Here is a 13,167-nt window from a genome sequence, read left to right as displayed (position 1 = left end):
TTTCCTTGCAGACTTGTAGCTGTGGCCGTGGGACGTTTTGTATTCATCTGCTGTTTGTTATGCTGAGGGTCTTTCAGCTTGAACCCTCAGACCCAATGCTCTGGAGAAAGACGCTGAAGAACTTTGAGGTAATCAATTTCTGATCGATGCTATGATGATCTAGAATACACTCCATAATGTCTTTAGGACACTATCTGAAACATGCTGAAAACTGTTAGATTTCAAAGCAACAAGAATATATGTTTATAATTTTATCTTTAATTCGGTCTCAGGAGTACTGTAAGTGGAAAAAATTACCTGCAAATATAAGACATAACTGCATAAATAGTTAAGAGCTGTAGTTTGAGTAGTTCAACTCATGGGATTTTCTATTAAGATTTATACATCTGTCTCACTGATTTGCTAAAAGGAAGAAAAAATGCAGGTATTTTGAAGTAATTTTGTGTATACTTTAAGCTGTTATTTATTTTCAATAAGCAGATAAGTTTTTGGTGTAAAATGTTTCTTGTGATCTTTTTAGTAGTAAGACTTCTGAAATTGTTGCTGCTACTGCTAATGCATTATTGTGAAGGTGAACAGATTTTTCCTGTTAGCAGTAGTTTACACTTCGGTAATATGACTTTTAATTACAAGATATTCATAGCATAAATAAGACTGTTGCTATCTTTTTCTGATGTTAGGTTGAGAGTTTGTTCCAGAAATATCACAGTAGGCGTAGCTCGAGGATCAAAGCTCCATCTCGTAACACCATCCAGAAGTTTGTCTCACGCATGTCAAATTCTCATACATTGTCATCATCTAGTACTTCTACATCTAGTTCAGAAAACAGGTTAGTATTTTTTAAAGGAATTACAAGCTATATTCTGTAGTTTCAGAATCACCTACATTCTTTTTGTTCAAAGCTGCTTTCATTTCAAGCCACGTTAAGTCTCTGCATTTGCAAGCAATCAAGTCAAGCATACATTAGTCACTGTGGTACCAAGTGGGCATATTTGTTCTGTAACTTCTCTTTGGAAAATGTTAAGTAGAGTTGGGAAAAGAATTTTTTTTTACCCTATCTGAATTTTGTGAAACAAACTTTGGAAATCTTGAGTGCAGACTAAAGCATATATCAACTTTGGAAGCCTATTGTTTGCATCTTTTTTTTAATACAGCGCTTGTGCAAATGTTAACAAAAGAATAAATGTGCTTTTTTTTTTTTTTTTGTCTCCTGTCCTGCTTTGACAAAAAGCTTGTGCCTCTGGCAATATACTGAAAATATTTAGGTAAATGCACTTTATATAAACACATACATAAATATAAAAACAGAAGCAAGCATATTTTTTTAAAACTACTTAATTAAAAATGGTTGATTAAATTATTTTAAGAGAGCTATTAATATATTAGTTATGCCTTGTCTGTGAATCGATGCCTTGTCTATGAATTTCCAGTGATGTGTTATTCTTTCATATTTTTTCCCTGACTACTTCTACTTGAATTCTTTTGTACATACTTCTCCATAGTTATGAAAATACACTGATTAATTTTTTTAAACAAATAATTTGTGCTTGTATTATTTAGTGGGTAAACTACTTCATTTAGAGAGGTCAGACCAAAGACAGCAAGCCTAATTGAGGCTTTGTTTCGTGTGAAGTGGAATCTAACTTAAGGAGTACCTTGATATGTTACTTTGTGATAATGAGCATATAGTAAGATGAATATATTCAGACAGGTTTATAATTCTGATAATACAGACTGTGACCCTAATCTCATTTCATCTTTTACTTATTTTTCCACACTCTTGTCTCTGTAAATAAGTTGCATAAACAAAGTCGTTAAATACATGATTACTCTGGAACTGCTTACCTGGCAAGCCAGTTCCTTTTATGTTGATACTTTGTGTAGGAATTTTTTTTTTTTCTGCGGGATTGTGAACTTTGCTGCATTAGCTATCACTTTTTACAGGATGAAAGATTTTCAGTTGTTTGCCAGTAACCTGTTGGTACTGATTCACCGCGCAATACTGATTCAATGAGAGAAGATACTGTTCTGTTCAAGTCTAAATTTGTATGGTATAGGTATTGAAGAACACTGAGTATCAGATTCATTTGAGATAGAAGTTTGCTCAGTTTTGATAGTTTTCTTGTGACTTGCAATTATGTTTTGCTTATTGCTAATTTGTCAAAAATAAGTTTCTAATTTATATATATGTCCACATGTGGAGAATTATTTTTCATTGTAAGCTTACTTTTGTGGAGCTTTTCAAGGAATAAATAGCTTTGCAAGCATTTGCAGAGAAATAGAAAGGTATACATGTGTATAGAAATAATGCATGTACAAGTTAATTTTATTTTAAAAATATATTGTTGGAGAACAAATGCAGGATGCCTGCAAAGTTTTAGATGCAGACCAACTATAATTTAATTTTTTTACCATGAGTAATTAGAGTTTTGCGCATTTAAACAATGTTGCAGTAGATTAAAAATCTGCTTTTCATAGCATGTTGTTTAAGTTTAGAAGAATTTTTTTTTGGCAAATGTCTGGTTATCCATTTAAAAATTTAAGTGGATAAAAATAAAATAGAAACAGCAAAAAAGGGAAAATAGGAGTTTTTTAAAATATGTGTGTGACATGTATGTTAGTGTTTATGTGAATCTATACTGTCATTTTCTGTTAGTGGCAGAAAATTCTTGAGTAATTGTTCATTTTTTGAGTTTTACTATGTTCATCAAAGAATATTTACAGTTTCTTGTAAAGGGCTAAAGACTGCCTTGTGACTCCATACTTTGAAAGGAATGGGATGAAAAAGAACATGGGTAGTTTTCAAAGTATAAGAATTCCTTAGTTTTTCAAATAGAATTCCTTAGTTTTCATGATAAATTAAAAAGTGAAGGTTGATTTGTTTAAAGAAGCCTTAGGGAAAAAAATGTTAAGTGCCCAAAGCTGGGCCTTTCAATCTCTAATTGGTATCTGACCTAGTTTGAAAAGATGTCATGTGTTTTGTGACTTTCCCTTTCATTTTAACAAAGTGTTGTCTGTACTCAGTGCTTCTAAAAATCTGGTTGCTTGCTTATCCAGACCAAGGTTTAGGAGAATGATTCATTAATAGCCTAAAGTTATCCAGAAGTGACTGTTCCAAACTGGAAGTTAATCTTTTTTCACTGTTAAAGCCTGTTCTGAATTCTGATATGCCTCTTCTACAATCACAAATGTCTCTTTTTATAGTATGAAGGATGAAGAAGAACAGATGTGCCCCATTTGCTTGTTAGGCATGCTGGATGAAGAGAGTCTAACTGTGTGTGAAGATGGCTGCAGAAACAAATTACACCACCATTGCATGTCAATATGTATGTTATCTTTGTTTTGTCAGGTTCTGGTGACTCTAAACCTGCAAAAGTATTATAGTTTAGTATGGTTTTGAGTTGTTTGTTTTATGTTCAATAACAAAAACCAGAAATCTGCTCGTAAATGATGACTGGTAACTCTGAAAATTTGGTATCATTCATTTGGTACTATTGATAGACCTTATTTCATCAATTATTCACAAATTGAGTTTGCAATTTGGTGCTCTGATAGAGAAGTTGCCTGCAGGTTTAGAGGTTTAAGCCTGTCTTACCTGAGTGAAAACACTATGTCTAATCAGAACAAGGTTAGGAATGGACTTTCAGCTCCCTGTGAGTTGTCATTAGAATGTGTAAATGTCACGTAAAGCTAGCTAGGGTTATATAACGAATTATGAAGTATGTTTCTATAATATATACAATAAAATATATAAATATTTGCAATTTATATTAACAAATAAAATTTTTCTATATTTGAGGTACAAAGTTGAGGTACAACTGAATTTCAGTTCATAAATTAAAATATTAATTGTAGTACTAAAGTGAAGCATTTCTTCATGCAGAAGAAAAATGTTTAAGCACCCATATTTTAATGCTCAGGCTGTTGAAAGTGGGTCAGTTCAAAAGTACTAATTATGAAACTAATGTTCTTCAGTAAAACTTAGAAGTAGTTATTCCATCTTCTGTTTTTGTACACTATAAAACTTCAGTGCGTATGATCCTGTTGCTATATTCCAGGGGCAGAAGAATGCAGAAGAAACAGAGAGCCACTCATCTGTCCACTCTGTAGATCTAAATGGAGATCTCATGATTTCTATAGGTGAGGATTCAGTTGGTGTACAATAAATTATCTGTTTCTGGATCTTTAATTGATATTTCTGAATATGCTGCATTATTTACCTCAGATGTTTAATTTCTTAATCTGTGTTGTCCCTGATCTGTAGTCATGAATTGCCAAGCCCTGTGGATTCTTCTGTTCTCCGTATGGTTCAGCAACAATCTCAGCAGCAATCTGCAGTTGGATCACAGAGAAGAACTCAAGATAGCAATTTTAACCTTACTCATTATGGAGTCCAGCAGATCCCTTCTACATATAAAGATTCAGCTGAGCCATGGATTCAGGTAATTCTCTTCTGTGAAAGACCTGATAGCCTCTAGAGTGTAAAGGTGGGTTCAGCTGAACATGGGGTCACACGCTTAAAAATGAGATAACTTGTATTTCCTTTATTTCTGCCTTGATTTTTGTCTGGTATAACCAGACCTTGATTTCAGGACTGTTAATATCAATGTCTGGAAACCAGCTTCATACTTAATAGTTAAAATTCTCTTAACAGAGTTTTTACAGAATCAAGTAGCATATAATTGATGATGTTTTATTTCTATCACAGAATCTTTAATAAGACACTTTGGAAATATTTTTGCTGTCTTGATGATTTTAACTAGAAATATCTTTCCTCTTTTTGATTGCTCTTGTCAGGTACTTAAGTTGCAGCATTATTCATTTTGACTTCTGTAATGTTGCTTTCTTCCTTGGCAGGTATTTGGGATGGAGCTAGTTGGCTGCTTGTTTTCTCGAAACTGGAATATACGAGAGATGGCACTTAGACGTCTTTCCCATGATGTTAGTGGTGCTCTGTTACTGGCTAATGGTGAAAGCACTGGAAACACTGGAAGCAGCAATGGAAACAACACAAGTGCTGGAGTTCTCGGAGCAGCTAGTGGGTCATCTCAGACCAGTATCTCAGGAGATGTGGTGGTAGAATCCTGCTGCAGTGTGCTGTCCATGGTCTGTGCTGACCCTGTCTACAAAGTGTATGTTGCTGCTTTAGTAAGTAGTTGTTTACTTGTTGTATTCTACTAATTTCACAGTTACTTCATTTGGGAAGGAGGAGGAAATGGGACAAGATAGGTGAAATCAGGAATCCTAGTACTTGTTGAGCACCACTGGTGACTTTTAAGTATGCTTTGAAAGTGGGGTAATCAAGATACTCATCATAAGTGAAAGGACATGATTTCTCTGTCACTTGCCACAGTGCTAAGTGTTGACAGTATTTGTATGTCTTTTCATTCTCAAAGAGGAGTTGACCAGTTTTAGCAGCGAATATGTAGTAAGCTATTTATCCTTTAAACATTTCACTACATTTTGAGCACAATTTATGTAGAACTGAATTTACAACTTTTTAATGTTCATTTACATCTCTTTAAAAAATAAAAATTGTGTAGCTAATTGGATTTCATATGTATTGTTTTTTCCTTTCTCTTAGAAAACTTTAAGAGCCATGCTAGTGTACACTCCCTGTCATACTTTGGCAGAGAGGACTAAACTACAGCGACTTCTCAAGCCAGTTGTAGAGACGATATTAGTTAAATGTGCAGATGCTAACAGGTATGATGTCTCATGAACTTCATTTTGGATTATTACTGAAATATCTTAAAGCTTCATTTGTTGCTATTCATGTGTAACCAGTTTGTGTTAAAATAAAATGTGTGGATTGTAAATATGTATCCTTGTGTTGCTAGCCTAACTGCTGCTGGCAAAATTATAGCTTGAAATATGTAGGCTTTGAAGGCAAGAAATTGTATAGTTTGTTTTCGTAAGGGCTTTTTTCCCCCCACTTAAAGTAAAGGAAGATCTTAGGTGTAGTCATGAACCCATCCCTTCCATCTCCGTTTTTATTGTTTTGGCCTATTTCTCATTACTCTCGAAGGAATAGCAGTAACATAACAGTTCTGATTTGTAGTTCATAGTGTAATGGTAGGAGATAGCTATTTAGGGTGAATTGCCCTTGGCTTGAGTCTTCCTGTCTGTCCTAGGCTACCCTGTTTCTTCTTCCAGGCCAAGCATTTCTTTTCCTGTACTTTAAACTACATGCAGAACTGCACCAGCTTGAATTTTGTCTCTCAAGTTTTTGTTTCTAAGCAGCATTTTTTTCTGAAACTGCAGAGTTTCAGAAAAAACAGTCTAGCAAGAGAATATCTGAAGTTAAAGTAGTAAGTGAAATAGAACTGGTTTTATGCATTTGGCTGTATTTTGCAAGAGAACAAGGCAATTTGGGGTTTTCTTTGTATATTAGTGATAGACATTACATTTCTGGAAGTATCTTTGTAAAAATGTCACAACCACAGATAAGCTTACAGAGAGTGGGTTATAGAAATTTACTGGAATAAGATGGTGTGAAATCATTTTACACATAATTCCTAGGTGATGATTTTTTAAGTATAACGAATAGGATGTTTTTCCTTGAAGGCATTTGCTAAAGGAGTTCTTTTTTTGGTTTTACTTTCTTACAGTCGAACAAGTCAACTTTCTGTCTCAACACTATTGGAGATGTGTAAAGGTCAAGCAGGCGAGCTTGCAGTTGGGAGAGAAATACTTAAATCTGGTAATAACTCTTAATATACAACTAAATTATACAAGCAAATAATACTGGAATTTATCAAGTACAAGCACAGCAAAGAGACCGGTATTCCTGTCAACAGTTTGGAAGGGGGCTAATTTGGGCAAACAATGAGTAATTCTGTATGGTACAGTTCTGATCTTTGTGTAGACTCTGAACATAATACCTAATGTTCATTTTATCAACTCTTTTATAGGATCCATTGGTATTGGAGGTGTTGATTATGTCTTAAACTGTATTCTTGGAAATGAAATTGAATCTACCAACTGGCAAGCACTGCTGGGGCGACTTTGTCTAATAGACAGACTTCTGTTGGAATTTCCTAGTGAATTTTATCCTCACATTGTCTGTGGGGATGTCTTGCAGGCTGATACCGCAGTTGACAGGTACTTTCTTGTACTCTATGCAAATGTTACTCTTTGTGGTTGAATTTGTTGCTGGTGATTTCATAAAAGAAGTAGTTGTTCTAATTTCTGTAAACAAAAACATATATTTATATGCAAAGTGTGCTTGCTTTACAGAGTAAGTAGTTGTCTTTTTAAAAACTTCTGACCTGTGAAGCATTTTTGAAGCACCAGTGCAATAATAAATCTCCTTCGTACTTCAGAACTGACAACTAAATACCTAGCTTTGAAACAGCATTTTTGATACTAGTTAACTAGAGTATGTCAGTTTATAAAAGACCGCTTTTCTTTTTTAGGTATAAGAAACTTCTCTCCCTCTTAACTTTCGCCTTGCAGTCAATTGACAATTCCCACTCAATGGTTGGCAAACTGTCACGGAGAATATTTTTGAGTGCAGCAAGAATGGTAGCAAGAGTGCCCGATATTTTTGTAAAGCTGTTAGATATGTTGAGTGTGACAAGCTCAACTCATTATGCAAGGATGCGTCGACGTCTGATGGCAATAGCAGATGAAATGGAAATTGCAGAAGCCATTCAGCTAGGCATGGAAGAAATGCACTCTGGGGAATGCCGACATGAAGACTTTTTACACCTACCTGTGCCAGATAACTCTCCAGAAACTACAGAAAGTAATACTCCTAATAATACTGTCCAGTTATCAGGGAAAAGTGGGAAAGGTTTAAGTGACAGAAAACTGAGTGCCAGTCCAGATGACATTTCTGAGATGCTAGCTGGCCTTGCTATGGGACTTCCTGTTTCATCAGTAACCACTGAGCAACCAAAACCAGCCATTCAAACAAAAGGAAAACACCACAGTCAGTGTGTGAACTCTTCTCCCTCATCCAGTCATTCTCAGTCACTATTCCCAACACTTCTGTCTCCATCAAACCCATCTGTACCAGCTGACACTGTAACAGATGTCTCTAAACTCAGACCTCAGGGATTTGTTCCCTGCAAAATCCCCTCACCTTCTCCTCAAACACAGCGGAAACTTTCTCTCCAGTTTCAGCGAAACTGTTCTGAAAATAAAGAATCTGAGAAACTCTCTCCAGTTTTTACCCAAGCCAGGCCATTGCCATCCAGTCATGTACATAGGCCAAAGCCATCACGACCCACCCCAAGTGATGTGAACAAGCAAGGAGAAACCTTAAAAAGCAGTATGACACTTGACCTGAATGATATTTCACAGTGTGATGGCAATAGCAGTGCAGTTATACCAAGTGAAGAGACAGTATTCACACCAGTAGATGAGAAATGCCGGCTGGATGTTAATGCAGAGCTCAATTCCAGTATTGAGGACCTGCTTGAAGCCTCCATGCCAACGAGTGATGGCACAGTTACATTCAAGTCTGAAGTTGCAGTTCTTTCTCCTGAGCGGGCAGAAAATGATGATACTTACAAAGATGATGTAAATCATAATCAAAAATGTAAGGAAAAGATGGAAGCTGAAGAGGAGGAAGCTTTAGCTATTGCTATGGCAATGTCAGCATCCCAAGATGCCTTGCCAGTAATTCCCCAACTACAGGTTGAAAATGGTGAAGATATCATAATCATTCAGCAGGATGTAAGTATACGTGTGAGATTTTAAGTTAAGTCTCAACTGAGGATCACTGAAATTGTAAAGCAGTGCTGTTATATTTCAAAAGTGACAGAAAACCTGAAGGTGCTCAGTACTCTTTTTCATAGGAAATCAAATATAAATTTGAGGATGCTAATGGAATCCTTCCATGTTATTAACAAATCTAGAGAAGGTGTCTGAAGAAAAACCCAGTGTCATGTATCAACATTTAAAGTGACAAAAAAGAAAGTGTAAAATTGGGGAAACCAGGAAATAAAACCAGCAATTTTAAGCAGGAGTAGAACTGTACTGAGTCCTGATGTTGATTTACTTTGAAGGCAATTGTACATAAACAAAATAATTTTTGAAAGAAAGAATGGGAAAAGATGTTTTCATCCTGTCTTGAGAGAAGATGAGAGATACTTTATTAATCAGACAAAAATACATATATATTTGCAAATAGACAAAAAGTGTAAGAAATAATAACAGAGAAAAGGGTATTGCATTTGTGATCCTTTGAGGTAACAACATGTAAAGCATAAAATTTGAGGGATAAATTAAATAGAAAACAATCTGATTTTGGTTCTGTTTACTGTAGGTGCAAGCTAAAGCCTTAACTAAATGTGAGACAAAGAATACAAAAAAAAGTTGTGCTCCTACTTGTGTCCTCTAATCTTGCCTTTCACCTTCATGTAGTAACACAGAGGAAGCTCTGTTTCATGTAGTAGAGTGTGTGTGTTACAGAGTAGTCTGGTACTCTCATCTCAGCTGAGACCTATATAACAAGCAGTTCAATGAAGTGTAAGGGAGAGGAGAGGCATGTAAGCTTGGATATTTTCAAACACTTTAGAATGTCTGTATTTTAGATGCATATTAGTAAACTTGGAACTGATTTTGAATTTAATTTGCAGACACCAGAAACCCTGCCTGGACATACCAAAGCAAAACACCATTACAGAGAAGATGCAGAATGGCTTAAAGGTCAGCAAATTGGTCTTGGAGCTTTCTCTTCCTGTTACCAAGCTCAAGATGTGGGAACAGGGACGTTAATGGCTGTAAAACAGGTAAATACTTCAAGAAAGTACTTTACTTTCTTATGTTTTCTCTTTCAGACCTCCTGTGTTCCTGCTTCTACTCCCTGTCATGTGTTCTGACCTAATACATAATTTAAAAAATTACATATTAACATAATATGTGCATGTATTAACATAATATATACAAGCTTTTTCAATTCTTCTTAGAGTGAAAAGTCCTTTGTTCTGTGCCCATTTTCTTCCATAGTTCTTCTATCAAGTTCATAAAATGGTGTCTGAGTTAAGAATGGAGCCCAGATAACTTGCTTCTGAATTAATGACCTATTTACAAGATAGCTATTTAAAATAGTTTCTCCTCACTTGTCAAGAATATTTTTCCTTTAACTTCAAATGGAGGAAATATAGTTTAGTATTTGTTTCTTCTGATTCAACTGTGCTAACTAACTAAATGCAGCTTGGAGGCAAGTATTCTTACTATTTAAATTAATAGATACAAAAGTTGTGGCTGAGAAGAGGCACATGCTTCAGTCAAGATTTTTGAAGGTTTCAGGTGTGAGTAAATCGTTCACAGTAGAGCTGCCCTAGGGCTGAATCAGTAGTAACAAAAAAGACGGAATTTTAGTGCCAACTCTCTTATCAGTTCTATAATGAATTTACATCTGTGAAATAGATAAAATGCTTCAAAGTTGCTCAAGGTAAGTTATGTGCCACCAGTTATTCCTCCTTTGAAACTCTTTTGCATGTGAAAAACTGGAACTCTCCATGTGGTCCTATAGAGATGATGATGGTGTTGCCTGGGGAAATTCCCTGCAGCATACCGTTATGTCATATTTAGTAGGGATCACAGCTGCAATTGGCTCCAATTCCATTACTTCTGATCTGTCAAGCTGAATTTCTGTAAGAGCTTTAGTTTTGAAACATTTATCATTTAACTGGCAAAATGTTATAAGTGACACTCAGGATCCCATTTCAGGCCTTTTCTTTCTTCCTTTTCCACAATATCTGAAAACCAAGGGTTTTTCCTAGTTTAAATAGAGGTGAAGAGAGAGATGTTTTTTCACTCTGTACTTGGAGAAGATTTTGTTTGTAAACAAAGAAGATTGCTCTTAATTTTCTCTGACTGTCTCATGTGGAGATACGTTCTCAGCTGATGGGGTTAGAGGTAAAAAAGTAGTTTCAGATGGTGAAAATTATCTATTCTTGCTGCTTTGATTGCAGGACTAGTACTTAAATTAGTAAATCTGAATACCATATTTCAAAACAGGTGACATATGTCAGAAACACATCATCTGAGCAAGAAGAGGTGGTTGAAGCACTGAGGGAAGAAATAAGGATGATGAGTCATCTGAACCATCCTAACATTATTCGAATGTTGGGTGCTACATGCGAGAAGAGCAACTATAACCTCTTTATTGAATGGATGGCAGGTAAACAGCTGGTGAAAATACCATTTGAGTCTTGAAATATGTAGTGTTGCATTGCTTGAAGCTGTGAATTTATATTTTCATTGCTGTGTTCGCAATCAGTGTAAAGGTCTACTTACAGAACAGCTGAAGTGGTCGTAGCAATATTCTTAATGGTGCATCCTTTTGTGATTTGAAATTTTCCATACCTAATCTGTTAAAGCAGTTGAAAACCCTGACTTTTCTTTCCATTTCTGACTCCAAGTGAGAAGTTTTAAATTTTGATTTATTTCCAGCTGAAGTGACTGTATCTCCAACTGTTGCATTTTTCGTGTATCTGTGTAGCTATGGGTTATTATTAAAAACAGCTTTGCTAGAAAGTTTGGAATACCTGTCATTTATTTTTGTCCCTAGATTTTTCATAAAAATTGTGTCAGGCACTGTGCAGAGGCATTTAAGAACACTTAAAGTAAGTTTCAAATAATAATTTGTATGTAGTGCTTTTGGAAAAAATAATTCAAACTTTCAATCTCTTAACTGGTAATTCAAAAAAAATGAAATATTTTCATAATTGTGTAGAGCAGGGACAAGAAAATCTGTCTTTATTTTGAGAAGTAGTTTTATTAATTTTATGAATGTTTGCTGCTGTCCAGTTACCAAGTGGTGTTTCATACATCCTTATTTGTTGCAAATGAAAGCATTGCACCCTAAATTATGGTCAGAGTGCTAACATGCAAAGCCCACAAGTATGTGTCATATTTTCTCAAAATTTAGAGTGCTAAACCTTTTAAGTGTAATTTTTTTTCTGAAATATTATTATTTAGATAGTTAAATGTCAGGAATTGTCTTTACCTTATTCAAGCCCAGGGAATATTACAATACTTTGAGAAAAAAATTTGAAGTCCAAAATCTTGAGAATCCATTACCAGTTTTCAAAAACAGAGGAAGATACTGCTTTTTCTTGCTTGTCTGTGTACTTCTGTGTATTGGATGATAGCAAACATAAATTAAATATTAAGAGGGAATACTTGTTGGAGCTTGCACCTACCTATTGCCTCAAAAAATTAGTTAATGTTCTGCTGTTTACATATTAGTGTGAAGTGTGGATAAAGTGTTGTTTCTAAGGAAGTATAAAATCATTAGGAAGCACGAAGACTTTTGTCTTTATTGTGTACAATTCAATTTAGAAAGTAATTGAGGAATGAACTACATCACTTTTTGCCTATGAAATTATATTAATTTTTGGGGGTAGGGGTAGGAGAGATATAAATTAGAAATACTAATATCAAGTTCCAGTTTTAGGATGCAGTGTTGCACTCTGTTAACAGAATGTGTAAGTGTTGATGGAATGTACTGTTTTGTCTTTTAGGAGGTTCAGTTGCTCATTTGTTAAGTAAATATGGAGCCTTCAAAGAATCGGTTATTATTAATTACACAGAACAACTTTTACGTGGCCTTTCTTACCTCCATGAGAACCAGATAATCCATAGAGATGTTAAAGGTGAGAATAACTGATGAATTCTTTTAGAAGGAGTACTCAGGAAGCAGCATATGTTTTGGCCTGAGACCTGTTTGTTCTCTCAGATACCATATCAGGAGTGGTATTTCTGCTGGGATTGTCTGATCATTTATAAGAAACTCTGTTGCTGAAATTAATCAAATTGCTACTGAAATTGATCAAAATGTTTGTGGCAAGTTTGTGGGTATTTGCTACCTGTACTAATAGTTTAAAAAAATTGTCTTTCTGAGTTGGTTAAAATAAGATAGAAAGTTGCCATACAGTTTTAAAACTACTGCTACTTAAATTAATGTAAATGTTTACACTGAAATGATAGTAAAATCTGTGAACAAACCTAGATAAAGAGGCCAGATTTCTAATGTGTGAAGACACTGTGATGAGTTTTCTTCCTTCTTCCTAATTGAACATAAATACAGTTGTACCCTGAGTTACATATGTGAACTTAACTGGGAAATACCAGTCTTACTGAACTTTTCCCTTTAATGTCAGTATAGCTGTCCATGAACTAGAGGTATATTTATATAAGTAGAAC

General features: G+C 35.0%; 1 protein-coding gene across 2 annotated transcripts in view; it reads left to right on the top strand.

Moving 5' to 3' along the window:
• MAP3K1 (mitogen-activated protein kinase kinase kinase 1) overlaps nt 1-13,167 on the top strand; it is a 59,823-nt gene that overhangs the window by 41,449 nt on the left and 5,207 nt on the right. For both annotated transcript variants that reach the window (XM_030236779.2, XM_030236784.2), the window contains 13 exons: nt 12-128; nt 681-829; nt 3,205-3,326; nt 4,059-4,140; nt 4,265-4,442; nt 4,858-5,148; nt 5,585-5,706; nt 6,612-6,703; nt 6,915-7,104; nt 7,419-8,685; nt 9,591-9,743; nt 10,978-11,140; nt 12,486-12,617. In XM_030236779.2, the coding sequence (XP_030092639.1) occupies nt 12-128; nt 681-829; nt 3,205-3,326; nt 4,059-4,140; nt 4,265-4,442; nt 4,858-5,148; nt 5,585-5,706; nt 6,612-6,703; nt 6,915-7,104; nt 7,419-8,685; nt 9,591-9,743; nt 10,978-11,140; nt 12,486-12,617 (3,058 nt within the window). The remainder of the gene's footprint in view (nt 1-11; nt 129-680; nt 830-3,204; nt 3,327-4,058; nt 4,141-4,264; nt 4,443-4,857; nt 5,149-5,584; nt 5,707-6,611; nt 6,704-6,914; nt 7,105-7,418; nt 8,686-9,590; nt 9,744-10,977; nt 11,141-12,485; nt 12,618-13,167) is intronic.

The sequence above is a fragment of the Serinus canaria genome, chromosome Z (assembly GCF_022539315.1).
Source record: "Serinus canaria isolate serCan28SL12 chromosome Z, serCan2020, whole genome shotgun sequence".
NCBI lineage: Eukaryota > Metazoa > Chordata > Aves > Passeriformes > Fringillidae > Serinus > Serinus canaria.
The sequence above is the reverse complement of the archived record's forward strand: the minus strand, read 5'-3'. Positions and strand labels throughout refer to the sequence as shown.